Source organism: Rhodnius prolixus, unplaced genomic scaffold (genome assembly GCF_049639745.1).
Source record: "Rhodnius prolixus isolate KJV_2025 unplaced genomic scaffold, Rpr scaffold_7, whole genome shotgun sequence".
Lineage (NCBI taxonomy): Eukaryota > Metazoa > Arthropoda > Insecta > Hemiptera > Reduviidae > Rhodnius > Rhodnius prolixus.
Window position 1 is genome coordinate 30,820,969 of NW_027411582.1, and position 18,207 is coordinate 30,839,175.

At 31.5% G+C, this 18,207-nt stretch overlaps 3 protein-coding genes across 7 annotated transcripts in view; 2 read left to right on the plus strand and 1 right to left on the minus strand.

The window, feature by feature from the left end:
* The first annotated feature begins 229 nt into the window (after positions 1–229).
* Positions 230–9,135, plus strand: st (ATP-binding cassette transporter scarlet). Of its 3 annotated transcripts, XM_074114912.1 has the most exons (18): positions 230–434; positions 729–852; positions 2,513–2,651; positions 3,048–3,192; positions 3,451–3,583; positions 3,664–3,712; positions 3,791–3,840; positions 3,928–4,064; positions 5,273–5,404; positions 5,552–5,841; positions 6,228–6,411; positions 6,498–6,523; positions 6,607–6,712; positions 6,826–7,053; positions 8,123–8,258; positions 8,342–8,447; positions 8,557–8,657; positions 8,839–9,135. In XM_074114912.1, exons 4-18 carry the CDS (start codon positions 3,103–3,105, stop codon positions 9,015–9,017), a joined length of 1,947 nt encoding a protein of 648 aa, XP_073971013.1. In that variant the 5' UTR covers positions 230–434; positions 729–852; positions 2,513–2,651; positions 3,048–3,102; the 3' UTR covers positions 9,018–9,135. The 3 variants fall into 3 exon arrangements, with proteins under 3 accessions (XP_073971013.1, XP_073971012.1, XP_073971014.1); XM_074114911.1 differs by lacking the exon at positions 729–852; XM_074114913.1 differs by lacking the exons at positions 729–852; positions 2,513–2,651.
* A 1,220-nt stretch (positions 9,136–10,355) lies between these two features.
* Positions 10,356–18,207, plus strand: part of DNAlig3 (DNA ligase 3) — a 90,884-nt gene continuing 83,032 nt past the window's right edge. For all 3 annotated transcript variants that reach the window (XR_012454296.1, XM_074114908.1, XM_074114910.1), the window contains exons 1-2: positions 10,356–10,489; positions 13,237–13,317. The gene's annotated coding sequence lies outside the window, so the exon portion shown is untranslated. The remainder of the gene's footprint in view (positions 10,490–13,236; positions 13,318–18,207) is intronic.
* The window catches only part of CNMa (CNMamide), a 42,335-nt gene continuing 39,598 nt past the window's right edge, over positions 15,471–18,207 (minus strand). Inside the window, exons 3-4 of the mRNA XM_074114907.1 lie at positions 16,501–16,690; positions 15,471–16,301 (exon numbers count right to left, since the gene is read on the minus strand). Coding sequence (XP_073971008.1) covers positions 16,225–16,301; positions 16,501–16,690 — 267 coding nt within the window. The 3' untranslated portion in view covers positions 15,471–16,224. The remainder of the gene's footprint in view (positions 16,302–16,500; positions 16,691–18,207) is intronic.

Below are 18,207 nucleotides of genomic sequence, written 5' to 3' on the forward strand. Positions count from 1 at the left end.
TTTGAAACGTTACATCTACAACTTTTAATTCAAAATAAATTATTAAAATTATGATGTGGGTTTGATTAGTAAAAATTGAGATTACCCGATAGCTTATAAGAATTTTGGTAGGTAGTACTTTTTTTAGGATTTCTTTTTGTATAAATTTTAATTTCGATTTTCCTAAATGGCGATTTTGAATTTTAAACTGTTGAACGAGTGATTCGTTCAATTGATGTTATGTAATCAGTTGTAGCAGTAGAGCGGTTCTATTAAAATCCGAACGGACTTTGTCATCTTTACAGAAATAATGCAATTACACCTGAGTATTATAATTGTTTTGTTTTAGAATGTTTTTCAATTCGCCAAGTTTAACATGAAGATTAGTTTTAAATTTAAAGTGATTATGCCGTTTAATAGAAGTTGACATATTATGCTACCATCTAAAAAGGAAGGTATGTAATCACGTTTTAACAGTTGAATCTTAAATTAATGTAATATTGAGTTAGAATATAAAAACGTTTTATTCCGGCGTTCAACGAGTTGAAGCATATATTCTTTATAATTAATTAAGTTTTGTGGAAATAAAACAACACTCGTCTGATTTCATAGTTGGTTTACATCAACAAATGTTGAAATTTTGTTTGATATAGTTCTTTGGATTGGGAGGTCAAATTGAGAATTTTTGAAACACACTATTTGTAGAGTGAAGTTGAGTCTACTCCTTCTTGAATAACTTTTTGTTACAGATTATCTTTGAGCTAATAGTTGGACTAATAAAATTTACAGAATAACTATCCAACAGAATGTGTTTTCGTTAGACTTATGACTTATGTGATTTTTAAGACCCAAAATAAATTTTAAATAGCATTTGTGAGTACCATACTAGCCAATTTTCTTTTCTTTTATCTTATCGGCAAAGTAATTATTACTGGAGAAGTTCCTTGCACTTTGTTTGCCATTGACTTCGTCACTGGCGATACGGATTTCACTTAAAATTCAGAAATAAGAAATTGTTTCAATTTTCTCATTCTTTATTCATAAACTTGAATAAACATGTTTTATCAGTAACTATAATGTAATATCTGGTACTATTCAGTCTTTTGTAAAGTTGGTACGAACGTTAATGTCAAAAAAGTATAAATTTAATTGAAATTTAATAATTGAATAATTTTTATTAAGAGAGAAAGATCCAAAACATTTTAGAATTTCGTTAAAAATGTAAGCTCTTACTGAACGTTTTTTTCCAATGTTTGTACCTTCGCTTACCCCTAATTAAAGGAAATTACTATTTTCTATGTACTCGTTGTTGGTTTAAAAAAGGGTGATATTTAGGTATCTCTCTCTCATTCGTGACTCTTTAGGAATTATACAAGCTGTTATAAAATAACCTAATAACACGTTGAAACTATTATATAACATCTACCTATATTATGTAATAGGCTGGAGCTAAGAGAAAATCAAATGACCAAAATATTGATTGCTCGCTGCTATGAAATGTGCCGCTATTACATTATGGTTGTGGTTTTAATTCCTTATATAAAATAAGGGAAGAAACTAAATATTAAGTGCAAATTTGGTATATATCTGACTTTTAAAACCATTGAAACGGCAATTAAAGAAGTAGTAATAGCATTTCAGACTTCGGAGTCAATGCTGTTCATTGGTGCCTTATATTTTTATTAATTTATATGTGTAGCCTTTAGAAGAAACAAAATTTAGAGGCAATAAGAAAACAACTAAGTAGCTTTTATAAACATTCCACCCGCGCTAAGTATTAGAGTAAATTCTCGGAAGGAGAGTTTAGCGCAGATTGTCTGATGCCTCTGGTGGATACCTCAGCGCATAGATTTTGGATCATTCTTTGCTGTATTTGAATGGAAGTTAAACAAAAATCTGAAAGAAATTTGTACCTAAATTTGGACAGTCAGATTTCGTTTAGTGCAGGGCAAACACTTAAGAATTTTTTTTTTCCAGTATGTTCTAGTAATGGATTCCAGATCAAAATGGAATTTTTGAAAAAAAAGGGAGGATTTTATATGTCCCAAAATCCTTCTTATAAGAATGTTTGCATTGTTGAGATTGATCAAATTTACTCTACAGATGAGCACTAACGCCACTAAATATGCTAGTGTAACAGTTTAACAGAGAAATATTTCTCCTATTTTTTCGGAACATATTTGCAAACTTTGACTTTCTTAAGGTTATTTGTTTCTATAGGCTTAATTCTTTCCAATTACCTGATGATATTTTATCAAATTTGTGAGTATATAAATGGATGACGTTTAGTCAGACCCAAATTTGTCCATCCAGGTGATATTATCTGTAGAAGAGCAACTAAATTGCTGTGAGCAGCTTAGGGTATCTTGGTGAAATAAGATCAAAGTTGCCTATTCAGTATTCTCTGCATATATAGCTGTTACTACATTTTAACTTGAAGTTAATTTTAGTATTTCTAAACATAAATAGTTTACATACATATCTTGTACAAAAATAACATAAATTAAAATAATCTCTTTATGATTTAATTTAGGAGTGGTATACATGCAGAAAACCTAAGATAACCAAAGAAATAGGTAGATAGATTGCATTGCTTGGAACTTTTAAACAATAATAATAAAAACAAAATCGATTAAGGTCAACCGACCACTTTTCGTCAGTTAATTCTAAAGGTAAAGCATGTAAATTGTTAACATGTCTTTATATTAAAGACTTTCATAATTTTTTTTCTTCCAGTTATCTCATAAATACATCTTTCTATGTAATCTAATAAGATTATATTACTGTTGGATTTATTTTTTACATACTCAAATATCTAATAGCGACATTTGAAAAAAAAAAAAAAAAAAGTTTGCGTAGGTATATGATTCCCCATAAATATTGACAGTATATAGATTATGTTGATTGTAATTGGAGATCTCTGAGAAACCTTATCACTTTTTTTTCTTGTAACAAGTATGCAAGGTTTCTTACTATTGCTGCACTGTGTTACATAAGTTTCTAAGCAGTTAGAGTAGTGGTAAGTCTATGTAAGTGTTTTAAATTTAATCTGTTACTACATCTTTCAGAAATCACTTATTGTTGTGCGAAACTTTTGAATCTATCGTTTACATTGTCGACAAGATGTTGAAGAATATGAAACATCATCTCTCTATGTTGAATAATGAAAGCCCACATGTTTTACAAGATCTACACAATTGTAGTAATGATAAGGTATTTACGTTAATTTTATTTATTTATTATTAAAATATTTATTGAATTTAAATACTATGTTTTTTCTTTTCCTAACCCCTTAGAAAGAGGAGGTATTGCGTTCTTGTTAATTTTTTCAATTATGAGTTTTTAAAAGAAACACATCTTTTGAGAGCCCCATTTGTATTCCACTTTTTATAAATTTGTTAAATATTGTCTCCAGTTTAAATTAATTTAAGATGAGAAAAATTTAAATACATAAAATTAAAATTATTACAGAATGGAGAAGTGAAAGGATCAGAGATGAATGGTTGGACTTTAACCTGGAGTGACCTATCTGTCTACGTCCCTTCTGAAGAACATAAACTGTTGACACGATCTCGTACTTCCTATAAACGGATTATAAACAATAGTCAGAGCAATTTTACTAATTGTTCATTAAATTTTTGTATCGATGTGTTTACTTTTATTTTATATAAAATCATTTTCTAGTTTCAGGAGCTGTTCCACCAGCAAGTTTAGTGGCAATTTTGGGTCCAAGGTTAGCACAGAACTGATAAGTAATATTATTATTTATTATTGTACAACATAATATACGTGAAAACCTTTCTTATTTCAGTGGAGCTGGAAAAAGTACAATGTTATCAGCTATTGCGCACAGATATCATGGTATAAGACATTAAATCTGTTATATCAGTAGTGTTTAGTAGAAAAGTGCATTTTTTTAATCTTTTTTTTTTCTTAAATCTAATGTAGGTAAGACATTGGTGGATGGTGATGTACGATTGAATGGTAAAAAGACTAATGAATCTATGTGCTATTTATCTGGATTTATGTACCAAGAAGATTTCTTCATTGGAGCGTTAACAGTACGAGAACATCTAAGTTTTATGGTAGGTTATTTTTGGCTTATTTTGTCCACAAATGTTTGTAAAATAAGAACAGTTTTTTTTAAAACTAAGCCCATCTCTACGGTACCGTAGCTTTTTGTTTAGGCTATGCTATGCTAGCGCTGTGGCTGTCAGATAAATGCTCTCCTTTCATCTCAATATTGTAGCTCCAAAGCACCCTCTTATTTTTACACCGTTTTTTTTTTCGGAAGTGGCTCTTGATATTAGATAGCTCGCCCATTCCATATTCGAGAAAAGTAAAGTAATCGCCAATTTTTTCAGGCGGAGCTTAACGTCTAACTACCAATTAGGTGTCGTGGACGGAGGCGACTAGCAAACATACTTTACTGTAAATTTCTTTTATTAACCATTAAGTAAAATCCAAGGCCTAAGACCGGGGGAATCGAACCCAGTACCACAATACATACGAGTATTAGCTTCGGAGGTCTCGCCTCTAACCGCTCGGCTACCGTAGCGCCTCCAAGATAAATAGACAATTTTCACCAATTTCCGGAGCTGAGTTTTCAAAACCAAAATCCCTTCAGAGTACCATTTTACTGAATCAAAAATTCAGTTTCGGTTTTCCCGAAACCGGGTCCTTTTTTTTCCTTCAAACATTATTGCTAGTTGAAAACTTTTACCCACATTCAAGATAGATTTTGTATTTCTGACTAAGCCGTTTGGCCTTTAAAGCAAGGCTTTCCACAACTTTACTCCGTTTTCAGTTTTTCTATCAATTTTCTGCTTCCAATTTCAGCCACACTCACTTTTTTATAATACCCATATCTATTTGTATGGTTAGGGATTCTGAGAACCTGCTCTAGTTGCCATAAATTCTACATTATTCTGGTATCCTACGTAAATAATATTCTCAGTAAATAATTGAGGTCGGAGAGAGTGAGGAATCTCAGCTACGTCACCAGTAAAAATGCACATGCGTTTTCTTTAAACTTATTACATTAACTGCACTTATGTAGATCTTTTTTTTTTTTTTAAAAAAAAAAACAATTAAAAGAAGCAAGAGTGATTTTATGACACTGGTGGATGTTAAGATTCCTCAGAAGAGTTCTTTAATTAAAATGAAATAAATAGATAATATTGAAGGCAACTAAAATCTTTACAGTTTCCAAATACAATATTTTTTAAAATAAATCTCAAGCCTTCTGAGAGTCTAAAATTTCTTAACAATACTGTATTTCATTAAATTTAAGGCTCGGCTGAAAATGGATCGTCGAATCAGCAGATCTTTTCGAGAATCTGTGGTCACTTCATTAATCGAACAATTGGGATTATCAAAAGTGGCAAATTGTAAAATTGGAAGCTTAGCAGTTGATGGCGAAAAGGCATGTGAGTTGTTTTTATTATTAGTTAATTAAAATTTAGTAATAATGGAGAGAGATTTCATTACCTTTAAGAAAATTGAAACAGTATAATCTTTGCCTTGTTTTTTTTTTTTTTAAAAGAACAAAACTTTTCATCCCAAATTGCAGACGTTACTATCTGGTGGTGAGAAGAAGCGTCTATCTTTTGCCACCGCGTGTCTTACATCGCCAAAGCTGTTATTCGCTGATGAACCAACTACTGGTCTTGATTCTTATACAGCTGGACGCTTAGTAGCTTTAATGAGAGCTAAAACATGTTCAACTGGTGCTTCCTTGGTCTGCACTATACACCAACCTAGTCCAGAAGTGTTGGCCATGTTTAGTACTATTTATCTGTTGGCTGAAGGTATGGTAGTGTTTGCTGGTACTACGGAGGAAGCTGTGAATTTTTTTCAAAGGTAAGAAACATTTGTGATTTACCGATATTGACCTAGATTAAATTCGAGGAGTATTGGCCAGTAAGCCTTCTCCATCTGTCTATTATGGCACTTTATAGAGCCAGTAATTTCTGTTTAATTAAATTTAGAAATATGGTTAAGGATTCTGGGCCAAGAAAATGTTTTACCTAAGTAGGCTATTTTCAGGTTACTATAAATAATCTTGAACCATCTCTTTGGTTAAATCCCAATTCTACTTAGCTCAATCATTCTTAATTCTTGTATATTCTAATTTTTATTTACTAGATGTATATTTACGCAGTTTTTGATATCTCAATAAATAATTTAAAAATCATTAAAATTCTAACATTAAGTTACAGCTAACAATTATTGTATTCATTGCATAGGGCTGGCTATACACCTGAAAAACAAATTACACACGGTGAATTTCTAGTTAAATGTGTAGCACCAATACCAGGGGCTGAAAATGCTACGAAAATAGCTATAAAAAGATTTGCTCATGAATTTGCCATATCTGAACATTACAAAAGTATAGAAACTATGATAATTTTTCATAAACAAATAGGCGAGGTAATCATACTATATTAATGCTATTAAATTTTTACAGTATTTGGTATATATTACAATGATAATTAATTTTTTTTTAAATCTACTAGATTTTTTGCCAAAAATTGCCTGATTAGTAAGTATTATATTTCTAATTATTTGATGATAAACGAGCTCGTTAAAGTTTTGTCTCATTTATAGTAAACAAATTGTTTCCAGTAAACCAGCTTTTTGGGTGACAAAACTCTATTGGCTTTGCTTTCGTGGTTATTTAGAAAATTTAAGAAATCCAAACCTTCAGTGGTTAAAAATTTTCCAAAAAATGGTAGGTACATAACTAGTTACATTCACGGTGGATCAGAAATAGCAGAGAAAATGAAGATTTCTTTACACTCTGTTGCTTCTTCTTCTTTTTTTTTTTTTTTTTTTTTTTTGTAGATTCTGGCCGTAGCAGCTGGTTTATGTTATTTTGGTACAATTCAACTTGATCAACCTGGAGTTCAGGCTATACAAGGTGCACTATTTGTACTTGTAACAGAGAACACCTTCGCTCCAATGTACGCAGCGCTTACAAATCTACCTCAGGAATTTCCAATGTTTATCAGGGAACATTCAAATGGAGCGTATAGTTCGTTAGCATATTACATTTCAAAGATCATTTCATCTGTAAGTTTTAGACACGCTTTTCTCAAATTTCTTGAAGAGTTAAAACAAAAAATGAAAAAGATTTTAAAGCAAAATCATGTTAAAACATTCACCATGTCTATCCGTCTCCGGTGCTATAGCCACTTCTCTCTGCCAACCCAGTTTAGCCATCGTACAACCTGACGACCTTTCTTCTGCCCCTTGGGTTTGTAATCCAAAACCGTTTATGGGGGGAAGGGATACCCTTTACAAATGACCTGCCCATCGAAGTCTATTAGGATGAAATTCATTAAAAAGATATCCTTATATTTTTCGTATAGCTCTTATTATATCTCTTCCTAACATCACTCTTTTGCACAGGCACATTAATTCTTTGCAGTAATCTTGCTTAAACACAGCGATTCCACATTGTCAACTTTATAACCCATCATTCTGATCTATACGTCAGGCCAGCCCAATGTTTTATTATCTAAAGTGGTTTTTGTTCCAGTAATAAGAAGTGTTTGGGTTAGGCCATAATAGCTTTTTTACTTGCGACCTAAATTAGTTTTTAAATTTCTTTGAAGAAGTAATTATTAACAACTTCATATGATTCTAGGTACATATATATTCTTAACGCTTTCGTCATTTTCTGGGTTGCGTGGGATAAGCCTAATTCATGTAAAACATTTACTGGTGTTACAAGGTGGACCCGTTTCTGGTTGCTGTTGGAAGCGCCAATCTTTCTGCAGAACTCATTTACTCTTCATGGTAAATGAAAAAGAAGTAATCCAAGAACATAGAATTCAATTTATTGAATGAATAGTACAAAAAAAAGGAGGCATTCGAATCTGAAATTGATTTAGCATAATCTAAAAAGAAAGAACAGTAAAAGCCTTCTCAATGTTATATACAATAAAATAGTAGCGTACAAGGAATCCATTAGATTACTTAATATCACTTTAAGCTTATAAATATTACTTTTTATAATTATCTCAAAGTAAACACTTTTTGCATCAAATTATTTCATTTAAGGACACAAAAGTTCATAGGCATAGCCTGAAATTTAGTCCGTTTTTCATTATTTTAAAATATTTTTTACAATTTTCAGTTTCCAGGTTTAGTAATAGAAGCGATAACATTTACTACATGTGTGTACGTCCTGGCTGGATTAAGAAACACATTTTATGCTTTTACAATGATAAACTTATTAACAATTCTTTGCATTAATGTTTCAACATCTTGTGGTAATTTTTTTTTTTTCTAATTACTTGATTATTTAAAATGATGCTGTTAAAAATATTTTATTTTTAAACTGTTTTTCGTTTAGGCACGTTTTTCTCTGCTGCTTTTGATTCAGTTCCCTTAGCCATGGCTTACCTAGTCCCGTTTGATTATGTGGCAATGATTACGTCTGGATTATTTATCAAATTAAGGTACGTTTAGTAAATTAAGTTGAAATAAAAGACAGATAACTGCAGTAAGATGTTTCTTCTAAAGAATGATCAACAATGAGAACCTAATGTGTAAATGATATCATTCTAGCACCTTACCTATAGCTACAATGTGGATGCAGTATTTATCATGGCTTATGTACACATACGAATCATTATCAATATTACAGTGGGAAAAAGTGGGAAATATCAGTAAGTTATAAAAAACAGTACATATAAAAATCAGTTTGGATTTATAAAATCAAAATTTGATATCTTTTGAACATAAAAACTTCTTACGAATGTAACTTTCACAAGATATTGTATACAATAAATTAATGACCAAAAAGATATCAAATGTATTTATTAATTTTTAAACATATATTAATTTCAGCTTGTGCCGATGATGAACCATATCTACCTTGTTTAAAGTCAGGAGAAGAAGTTCTAGAAAATTATAGTTTTTCTGAGACACATTTGAATAGGAATATTTTAGCTTTACTATTATTATATTTAAGTTTTCACTTTTTAGGCTATTTATTCTTTATTAGAAAAATAAATAAGAGATTTTAATTGATTTTCTTTTTAAATGTTTGAAAGTTAATTTTTGTTTTTTTGATAAACAGAGATTTTATTGAACCAATGTCAAATCATTGTGAAATTTGAATAAATAAAATTATGCTCTTCTATAGTTTATATATTTTTTTGCCTCCCCAGTATTTCTTGAAATTGATAATTAGTTCTTGGTTTAAAAAAAAATGAGTTTTTATCATCAATACATTTATTTCGATAACCTCTTTCCTCGAATTTCGGTCACCTAGGCAACTTAACTTTCAGTTTTGTGTTAATAAACAAGAAAACAACAACTTCCAGAAAAAGTAATCTCAGAAATGGAATACTCGTAATTAAATACAATTATCCTCCGATTTGCACAAAGATGGTTCCTCAAGATGTCGCATAAATAAATATTACGGTCTTTTGAAAATTGAAAATTCATTTATTCCAACAGAAGGTGGAGATTAGTACAGTAGATAGCTCACGGAGATCCCGAATTCAAGTCTACCTTGTGAACAAAATTTGTTTGCTAATAAGGATATACCATTGTACGAGTACATTCCTCCTAATAGTTAAATGAAGGTGGTTAATTCGGACTCCAAATCGCCCGTTATCATCTATTTGTATCGCGCATCGCAGTGAAGAAACGATCAATTTGGTAAATAACAGCAAACACCTTGCCCTGTATCAATTAATGAGTGACTAAACGGTTTCGTATGATACACCCATTTGAAACGAGATGCTTAACAACTTCAGCATCTCTTATTTTCTTCCAGTTATCTTTTAATCATGAAATTGTTTACGGCAACTTGTACTATTTTTCCACTTGTTGGTCATTCATTTCATAATCAAGCAGTTCTTAATTAAAGCAAGTATAGCATGCTGGTGTCACTAAGAAGTAAATTTCATGATATTATGGAGTTGACATCACCTGACGAAGTATTCTATGCATAAATATTCGCCCAAAATAAATTTCTAGCTATGATTCTGTATTTGAGTAATTGAGACAACTTTCAGCTTATTTTTTTACGTAAAAGAGATCAGAAAGATTAAGCGTTATTTTGCATCAGGGCTTTGTGGTTTTAATAAAAATTTGTGGTAATATCTTCCTTTTTTTTAAACATCTTTAAAAGCAGAGTACTAGTAAAACTTCCGACCTCGTTCATATTTATGCCACCCCATCGATTAGTGTTGTGAAAATATAAAACGTGTTTTAATTTTTAAATTCGTTGACGAGAAGTAGTAGCTAATTTAATGTATTCTTTCTGCAAGCATTATTACAGTAACAATCAAATAAACGGGAAAATGGAGATAATTATCTTTTAAATGAAGGTTACCGGTTACTAATGCTCTTTTCAAATGGTACCGTTAACAGTGTGGAAGGTTATAAAGCTGGTGTAGCAGTATGTAAATAGAAGTGTATTAAAGTTGAATGTTGATGTTGTTTGTGTGATACTACAAGAAAATTTTCTGTGTAAAATACTGTCAAGGTAATAATATGTAAAACTTTAGCCTCTTAAAATATGAAACGATTGTTTTGAAAGGGAAAAAAAAGGGTTGCTTTCTTGTAAACTGTTTCAGAAGTTTACTCATCTCAGTTACATAACTAAATTGGATAATTGTTCTATTCCTTTGGTACGGCTTCATTGTAAGTTCCTTATTAAAAGTAAAGTAATCTTATACCCAACAATGTATTGTGTTTCTTCAAAGAAACAACTTGGATGTCACACTTAAAACATTTGCACACTTATCTTCAAACTTCCAAACCAGCTTATAAGATATAATGTCTTTTGAAGGTTGTTATAGTTTAAAGATCCTTTGTTTTCACTGGTTTTTGTTATTTTAAAAGCTATAACGTTGTTTTTCTATATTCCTTTTGGCATAAGTGGAGTTGGTTAATGATATTATTGATGGTTGATGTATGCCATGTTTATTATACATAAATTTGCCTTTTTGCTTGCCGAAATTGAATTTTTGTTTTTTTTTGAGAAGTTTTAACTGAAGGATGTGACTAGAATGCCTATCACTGGGAAAAGACAGTTATTTTCGCTTTCTCAAGAATGTTGGCCGACAATAGTTCCTTGATTACAGATGTCTTCATTGTGGACAATGAAAGAGTTGTGTAGTTATGTGGATTTCCACAGAGAGACTAAGGTTTCTGAAGAAGTGATACATCAACTTATTTTTTATAAGATTAATGATTCTTAGGGATGAGCCCATAAGTTTTCTTATTGCTTATAGAAATGTTCGAGAGAATTCAAAACACCTTAAAAAAAAAAAACTAGAAATAAGAATCTATTATTATTGCGGCTAATTTTACCGTTATTTTTGATTTTTTTGAATACGTTTTGTTCATTTATTCTGATTGAATTAAGTTCATCTTGAGTTAAAATTCAATTTCTTGAAGACATTTTTAGTCGAATAAAATAATTTCTTCAATTCTTTAGATTTCTTTACTAGTTAAAAATATTCGTGTTCAAACTTGTATCATTCTAATTCTCTAGATTTTCTCCGCACCTATTTCCCGTTTTTGCTGCGAGTGGAATTTGAAAAGAATGTTGCGGGGAGAGTCGATCCCTAGATTTAAAAAATGAGATTTGTTTTTGTTTTAGTTGTGAACCAAATTTATTATACATATAAATAATATATAAAGGTAAATATATCTTACTCACCATGTTCAGTAGTTTTAATTTGTCCAGTTATACTCAATTTTAAAGAATAGTCTGTCACATTAACTATTTTCAGGTTTTGTCAATTATTTGCTTTTTATAATTCAAACAGCTCAATATTTTTTGATTATAATAATATAGTTTTCGTTTAATTTTGTAAGAGAAATGATGTAAACGAATCTTATACACTTCATTTAAAGTGGTTTTGGAATCTATGGAAGTCATAGATTTATAAAAAAAAAAGAAATGTTTTTAAGTGAGAATAAAAAAGTATTGTCTTTAACTATTTTATTTTATTTTGTCATTAAATTATCTGTTTTGAGGCAGAAAAAAATTAAATCTTTACATGAATTTGACTGTGTACACAGAACGCGCGTTAGTATGAAGAAAGGTCTAACAAGTGCTGCTAGTTAGAACCTAGTGGTGAAAAGTGGAATCATATATTTATGGACTGTTAGGTTCCATTTTTAAATACGGTTTTGTATATTTGTGTTTTCAGTTGAGAATAAAAGAAAAAGTTTTTTGCAAAATAAGAAAAACATAAAGGATATTCTTGAATAATTTTACTAGCATCATAGTTGGTTATTCTGTACTTGAAAATTTTGAATTAAAATTACTTTATAATGGTAATTATAAACTGTTATTTTTTTTTTATCAGCTAATTGAAATTAATAATAAATATAAAAGATATTTCTTATTTATGTAATAATTTCTTTTTAAAAACTTGTGAAATTTATAATTAGTTCGTCATAATTTTAGAAATACCTTTAATTAATGTGAAAAAAAGGAAATGTAAGATAAAATAGGCCGTGATCATTGCAAGTAGGTGATGACGTATAGTCTATTCTTTTAGTTCTTGGGGCCTTATTTTTTAATTTTTCACAATTATTACAAGTAATATTGTCGAATAATTAACAGAATTTTAGTAGGTTTTTGATTTCATAAAAGTTTTAGTCAGTTTATAAAATAGGAACAAAGAAATATGTGGTAAGTATTTTGCAATTCAAATGGTAACTTTCTTCTTTAATATCTAGCAAGTTTTAACAAATTAAGACGATCTCCTGACATAATATTTTTAGTATGTTCCTTTATAACTTAATTATTATTATATTTAAATTTATGTAATTTAAGTTCATGGAGATGAATAAAGACTAAGCTTTCATCACATCCATTTGTTCTTCATCTTTGGGCTTAATTCCAATCAAAAGGGAAGTTAAAGTTTAAAGACGCCATGTTCATTTTAAGAAAGATTATCAAGCCGGCTTTTAAGAATAATTTGGTTTAAGATTGAGATAATGTTAATTGGTGCTTATTATTGATATTAGATTCTTTTTGTTTTTTTAAGTGTACAGAAATTATTCTAAAGAGTTTGATTATTACATCAATCGCTGTAAAAAAAAAAAGTAACATTTACTTGAGAATAGCTTTGAATGATTAATTTAAATTGTAGTTTTTGATTGAAAATTGCCCAAGTATGTCCCAAGTTTTTAAACTTGTATTATTTGTAACTTGACTTTTATGACTGAAATTATAATTAATTATAGACTAAATCATTAATGATTTTGCAGATGCAGTTTGCGGGTTCACTTTCTATGGAATGGTTTGCAGTTTAGAGTCATCAATTTCGTTATTACTTCAAAGAAAATATGGTAAGTGATCATGCTTATATAGTTATTTATTATTTTTTTAGTATTATTTAAAGTGCATTTTATTAATTGTTTTGCACATTTTGGCATTGTTTTAAAGACAGATGTAGTTTAATTTTTGTTTCACCTCAATCTTGTAGGATATAGATGATCTTTCACAGTGTGTTTGGGAGAAAATAACCTTAAAATATTGGTTACTTTTTTTTGTGAAAAGTCTTTGGAAGCATTTTCACTATTGTTACATTTCATTTAGGCTATTTTATCAAATCGATTGGTTTTTTTTTCCCACCACATTTGTTGTGCCGATTTGATGATTTTGTATTTGCAAAACTATTTGCGTAGAAAACGTGCGATTTGCGAACATTTCTTGGTATAAGTGATTTTGGTTATCATCTAAAGAGGCATTTTGGATGGTATTAGGGTGATAATGCGCAGCCAGAAGTGATTAGAACTATTAAAAGGATTTTAACTAATTATACACATACTTTTTTTTTCTGGCCTTTAGTTCTTTTGTTATCAACGAAGCCTTCAGTAAGAGCGAGACCTAATATACGAGGGTCGTTTGAAAAGTCCGTGCAAACATAAAAACTACTTAATTTTTTGGGGTAAACCTTTTTTATTTTTCAACATAGTCTCCTTTTAGGCTTATACACTTCGTCCAACGCTGCTCTAGTTTGTTGATCCCTTCCGAATAATAGGATTTGTCCAAGTCTGAAAAATAGCCATTCGTTTCTGCAATCACCTCCTCGTTTGAATAAAATCTTTTTCCCGCCAGCCATTTCTTCATATTGGGGAACAAATAGTAGCCCGAGGGAGCCAAGTCTGGAGAATAGGGGGCATGTGAAACGAGTTGGAACCCTATTTCCATTAATTTTGCGACCACAACTGCTGAGGTGTGAGCTGGTGCGTTGTCGTGATGGAAAAGGACTTTTTTGTGGGCCAATCGTGGGCGTTTTTCTTGCAGCTCGGTTTTCAAACGGTCCAATAACGATGAATAATATGCACCTGTAATAGTTTTACCCTTTTCCAGATAGTCGATGAGGATTATTCCTTGCGAATCCCAAAAGACAGTCGCCATAATCTTTCCGGCCGAAGGAACGGTCTTCGCCTTTTTTGGCGCAGATTCCCCCTTGGTAACCCATTGTTTAGATTGTTCTTTGGTCTCAGGAGTGTAGTGATGTATCCATGTTTCATCCACAGTGACGAAACGACGCTTAAAGTCCTGCGGATTCTTCTGGAACAGCTGCAAACCGTCCTTGCAACACTTCACACGATTTCGGTTTTGGTCAAGCGTGAGCAATCGCGGCACCCATCTTGCGGATAGCTTTGTCATGTCCAAATGTTGATGAAAGATATTATGTACCCGTTCATTCGAGATGCCCACAGCACTAGCAATCTCACGCACCTTCACTATTCTGTCATCCATCACCATATCATGGATTTTATCAATGATTTCTGGAGTAGTAACCTCAACAGGGCGTCCAGAACGTTCAGCGTCACTTGTGCCCATATGGCCACTCCGAAAATTTTGAAACCACTTATAAACTGTTCTAATCGAAGGTGCAGAGTCACCATAATGTTTATGAAGCTTCTCTTTAGTCTCCTGAGGCGTTTTGCCTTTCATAAAGTAGTGTTTAATCAACACACGAAATTATTTTTCGTCCATTTTTTGAAAATCACTCGACTTCCTCGATTCAAACGAATGCCAGACACAAAGAAATAGACCGATCTGGCTGAAACTTGGTGTGTGTTCTTCCAAGAGATGCTACTAACTAAACATAACCTCGATACGCGCCAGTAGTGCTATCTCTCTGACTTTGCACGGACTTTTCAAACGACCCTCGTATATTGTTTCATAGTCTTTCCCCAGAAAACGTTGATTCTTTTTCTTTTAGGAGGAAAATTTTTCGATCTTACATCAACATTTTTGTTAAAATCCACACCATAATGTTGATAATACCAAAATTTAAATGTAAGTTCATTTTTTTTTTTTTGCTTTTTGTTTTATAAACTCTTTCAATTTTACCACCTGGAGCAGAATTACTCCATTAAATTTTTTTTTTTACATCGTTTTTACTCATTGTATATTTTTACATATAGACAACATCTTTTCATTAACTAACGTTCACGGAGTAATGTACACAGAAAAAAACGAATTTTTTGTATATACATTGAATAATTTATTAACTTGATATTTTTTGTTTTTTACATTAATAATTTTCACAAAAAAAATGAAAATTTGGTTTTTCTTTGTTTTAATGGTTATTTTTGTTTATTCTAGTTTTGTTTTGTGTGTGTTATGTGTATTTATGTGTGTGTATTTTTGTGTTGCATTATAGTTAATGCATTTTAATCAGTTAACAATTTCTTTATATATTTATAATGATGATTATTATTATTAATATTAAACTACCTTAAATAAAACAAAATAAAATAAGTGGGGGGAACAAATAATATATTCATAATCTACAAATTCTCTAAAAATGGGGAAATGCGAGTTTTTTTTTTTTTTTTTAAATTACTTTGTAAATTGTTTTATTTTTATTTTACATCAAGTTTGGACGAAAATCTTATTTTAAAAATATATATGTATATTAGGTTTTTAAGAAAATACTTCTTTTTTTTATTTTGATTTTTGAAAAATCACTTTATTGATTAGCAGTTTTATTGATAGATTGATTTCAATGATTTTATTGCAGTTAAGTCTCATTAATAAATTATTTTTTGGGACTTGAAAAATTGCTCCTTTTTTTTCCTCTTTAAAACAAAACAAGAAAAAATCAGAGAAAATTATTTTCATTTCATTTTTTATTTGATTCAGGATTGAGATACACATTTTGTGGATTTTACATGTTGGTTGATTGTAGTTAAAGGGGTGGGGGAAATCAAGATTTATTGCTTACTGCTCTCTTATTTTTTATGCACCGCTTCGTAGGGCGTCCTCTTGCGTCCCATATTGCAGATCTTGAAATGACACAATGACATGTCTGGAAAATAATAATTATTATTGTCAATAAAGGTATAAATTTTGAACTGTAGGGGAGAGCAATTTTACCCTCTTCCTGGGGATATTGAGGTCAATTTAATTTCATATATTTTCAAAAAAAAAAAAAAAAATTGAAATTGAAATTTCTGATACAGTCCCATATTAGTCCCATAATTACGTATATTTTACTTCATACTAACAAGAAGCCCGTTTCTCCGCGGATAAATGTTGAGCAGCAGATTGTTGTAACATGTTTTGTCTTAATAGTTCATCATAAGCATTGGCCAGCTCCCTTAGTCTGTTTTTGTTACTGTTAGACTCCAGTAGACCATTGTTGCCTCCGCTGTCGTTTTGTGTTCCATCGCTAGCTAGTGCTTCTAGTTCACGATTCTGTAACAATGTTAAAGTAATAATTTATCTCTTCCAATAGTCTTGAATTAGTTTTTTTTGGGGGGGGGGTTCCCTTCTTATTTACAAAGGGACGGCAATTGTTTTTTGGGGGAAGGGCATTACCGATTTTTGTGATTATCATTTCTGATACTGTACCGAAACAAATTTCTGCTTTATAGTAGTAGCAGTAGTAATCGCCTATTTTTTTCAGGCGGGGCTCAACGCCCCAACTACCAATTTAGGTGTCGTGGACGGAGGCGATTAGCAAACATACTTTACTGTAAACTTCTTTTATTAACCATTAAATAAAATCCAAGGCCCTAAGACCGGGAATCGAACCCAGTACCACAATACATATTAGCTTCGCAGGTCTCGCCTCTAACCGCTCGACTACCGTGGCGCCTTTCTGCTTTATATTTGCGATATTTAGGACCTAATTTTTTTGATTATTCTTTTAAATAAATTAGGAAATCTTACTCACATATTTGACCTAATCTTCTTTGTAGGAACTTTGAAGTGCATATTGGACAGAAAACCCAGTTTTCGATAGGACTTTACAAAAAAAGGTTTTTGAAAAATCGGGGTCCCTAACCTGTTAGTTGTTACGAATGCCCTCGTACATAGCCGTAGTTAATGATTATTACCACAGTGTTACGAATGCAATTCTGTACGAGGTCCCCCCCCCTAAACTTGGAATCTAAATAGACGCAATGTTAGGTGTTTTCACAAAAACTCGATTTACAGCTTCAGCTGCAAGGGAAATGAAGTCTCCCAAATTTGCTGGCCACAAACAGTGCATCCATTTGTTGGTCTAAGAATCGGAAGTCCTGAAATTCGATAGAACCTACAATGGAAACAGGCTCTGCTAGGAGGAAAAAAAAGGAAACTCCTTCTCACAACCGGTTACCATCGTGTGGTTACACTATGAGATTTTTTTTTGGCTCTTGGCGGCCACAGAGAGGAGGGGAGTCATTTCGTAACTAAGGAATTGTGGTAAAGTTCCCTGGATCTTTTAAGAAGAGGGTTTATTATTAACCTATTAGACCATCAAGAGCAGTGATGGGCAAAGTACGGCCCGCTGGCCAACTCCGGCCCGCGAAAGTATTTAATCCGGCCCGCCGAGGGTCCATCGGCATGGATAGTATATGGCCCGCTATAATTACGTTTTGACGGTCGAGAAGTATAAAGTAGATTCTACTTAGTAGAATAATAGATGCATAACCTATAGGTGAAGCTAAACTAGCCGCGTAGTTACACAAGTGTGTAATCCTGTAATGTTTTTATAATATTATGATTAAAAGCTTTAACACAAAATGCATTTTTTTCTAAAAATTCTGGCCCTCCTCTAGAATTTCTTAAACTTTGTGGCTCCCTCCATTAAAAAAGTTTGCCCACCACTGATCTAGAGGATGGTACAATAACCTTCCTGGTTGCTATGCCCCAGCGAAAACCTGGACTCGCCCTCCGAATACCGATAATAATAACACAACAGCTAACGTGGTTAAAGCTATAAAAAG

Coding starts and splice junctions, on each gene's coding strand:
- st (XM_074114912.1), top strand. CDS start 3,103: ATGTTGAAGAATATGAAACATCATCTCTCTATGTTGAATAATGAAAGC. Junction 3,713..3,790: donor GTGGCAATTTTGGGTCCAAG/GTTAGCACAGAA, acceptor TTCTTATTTCAG/TGGAGCTGGAAAAAGTACAA. Junction 8,259..8,341: donor TAATGTTTCAACATCTTGTG/GTAATTTTTTTT, acceptor TTTTTCGTTTAG/GCACGTTTTTCTCTGCTGCT.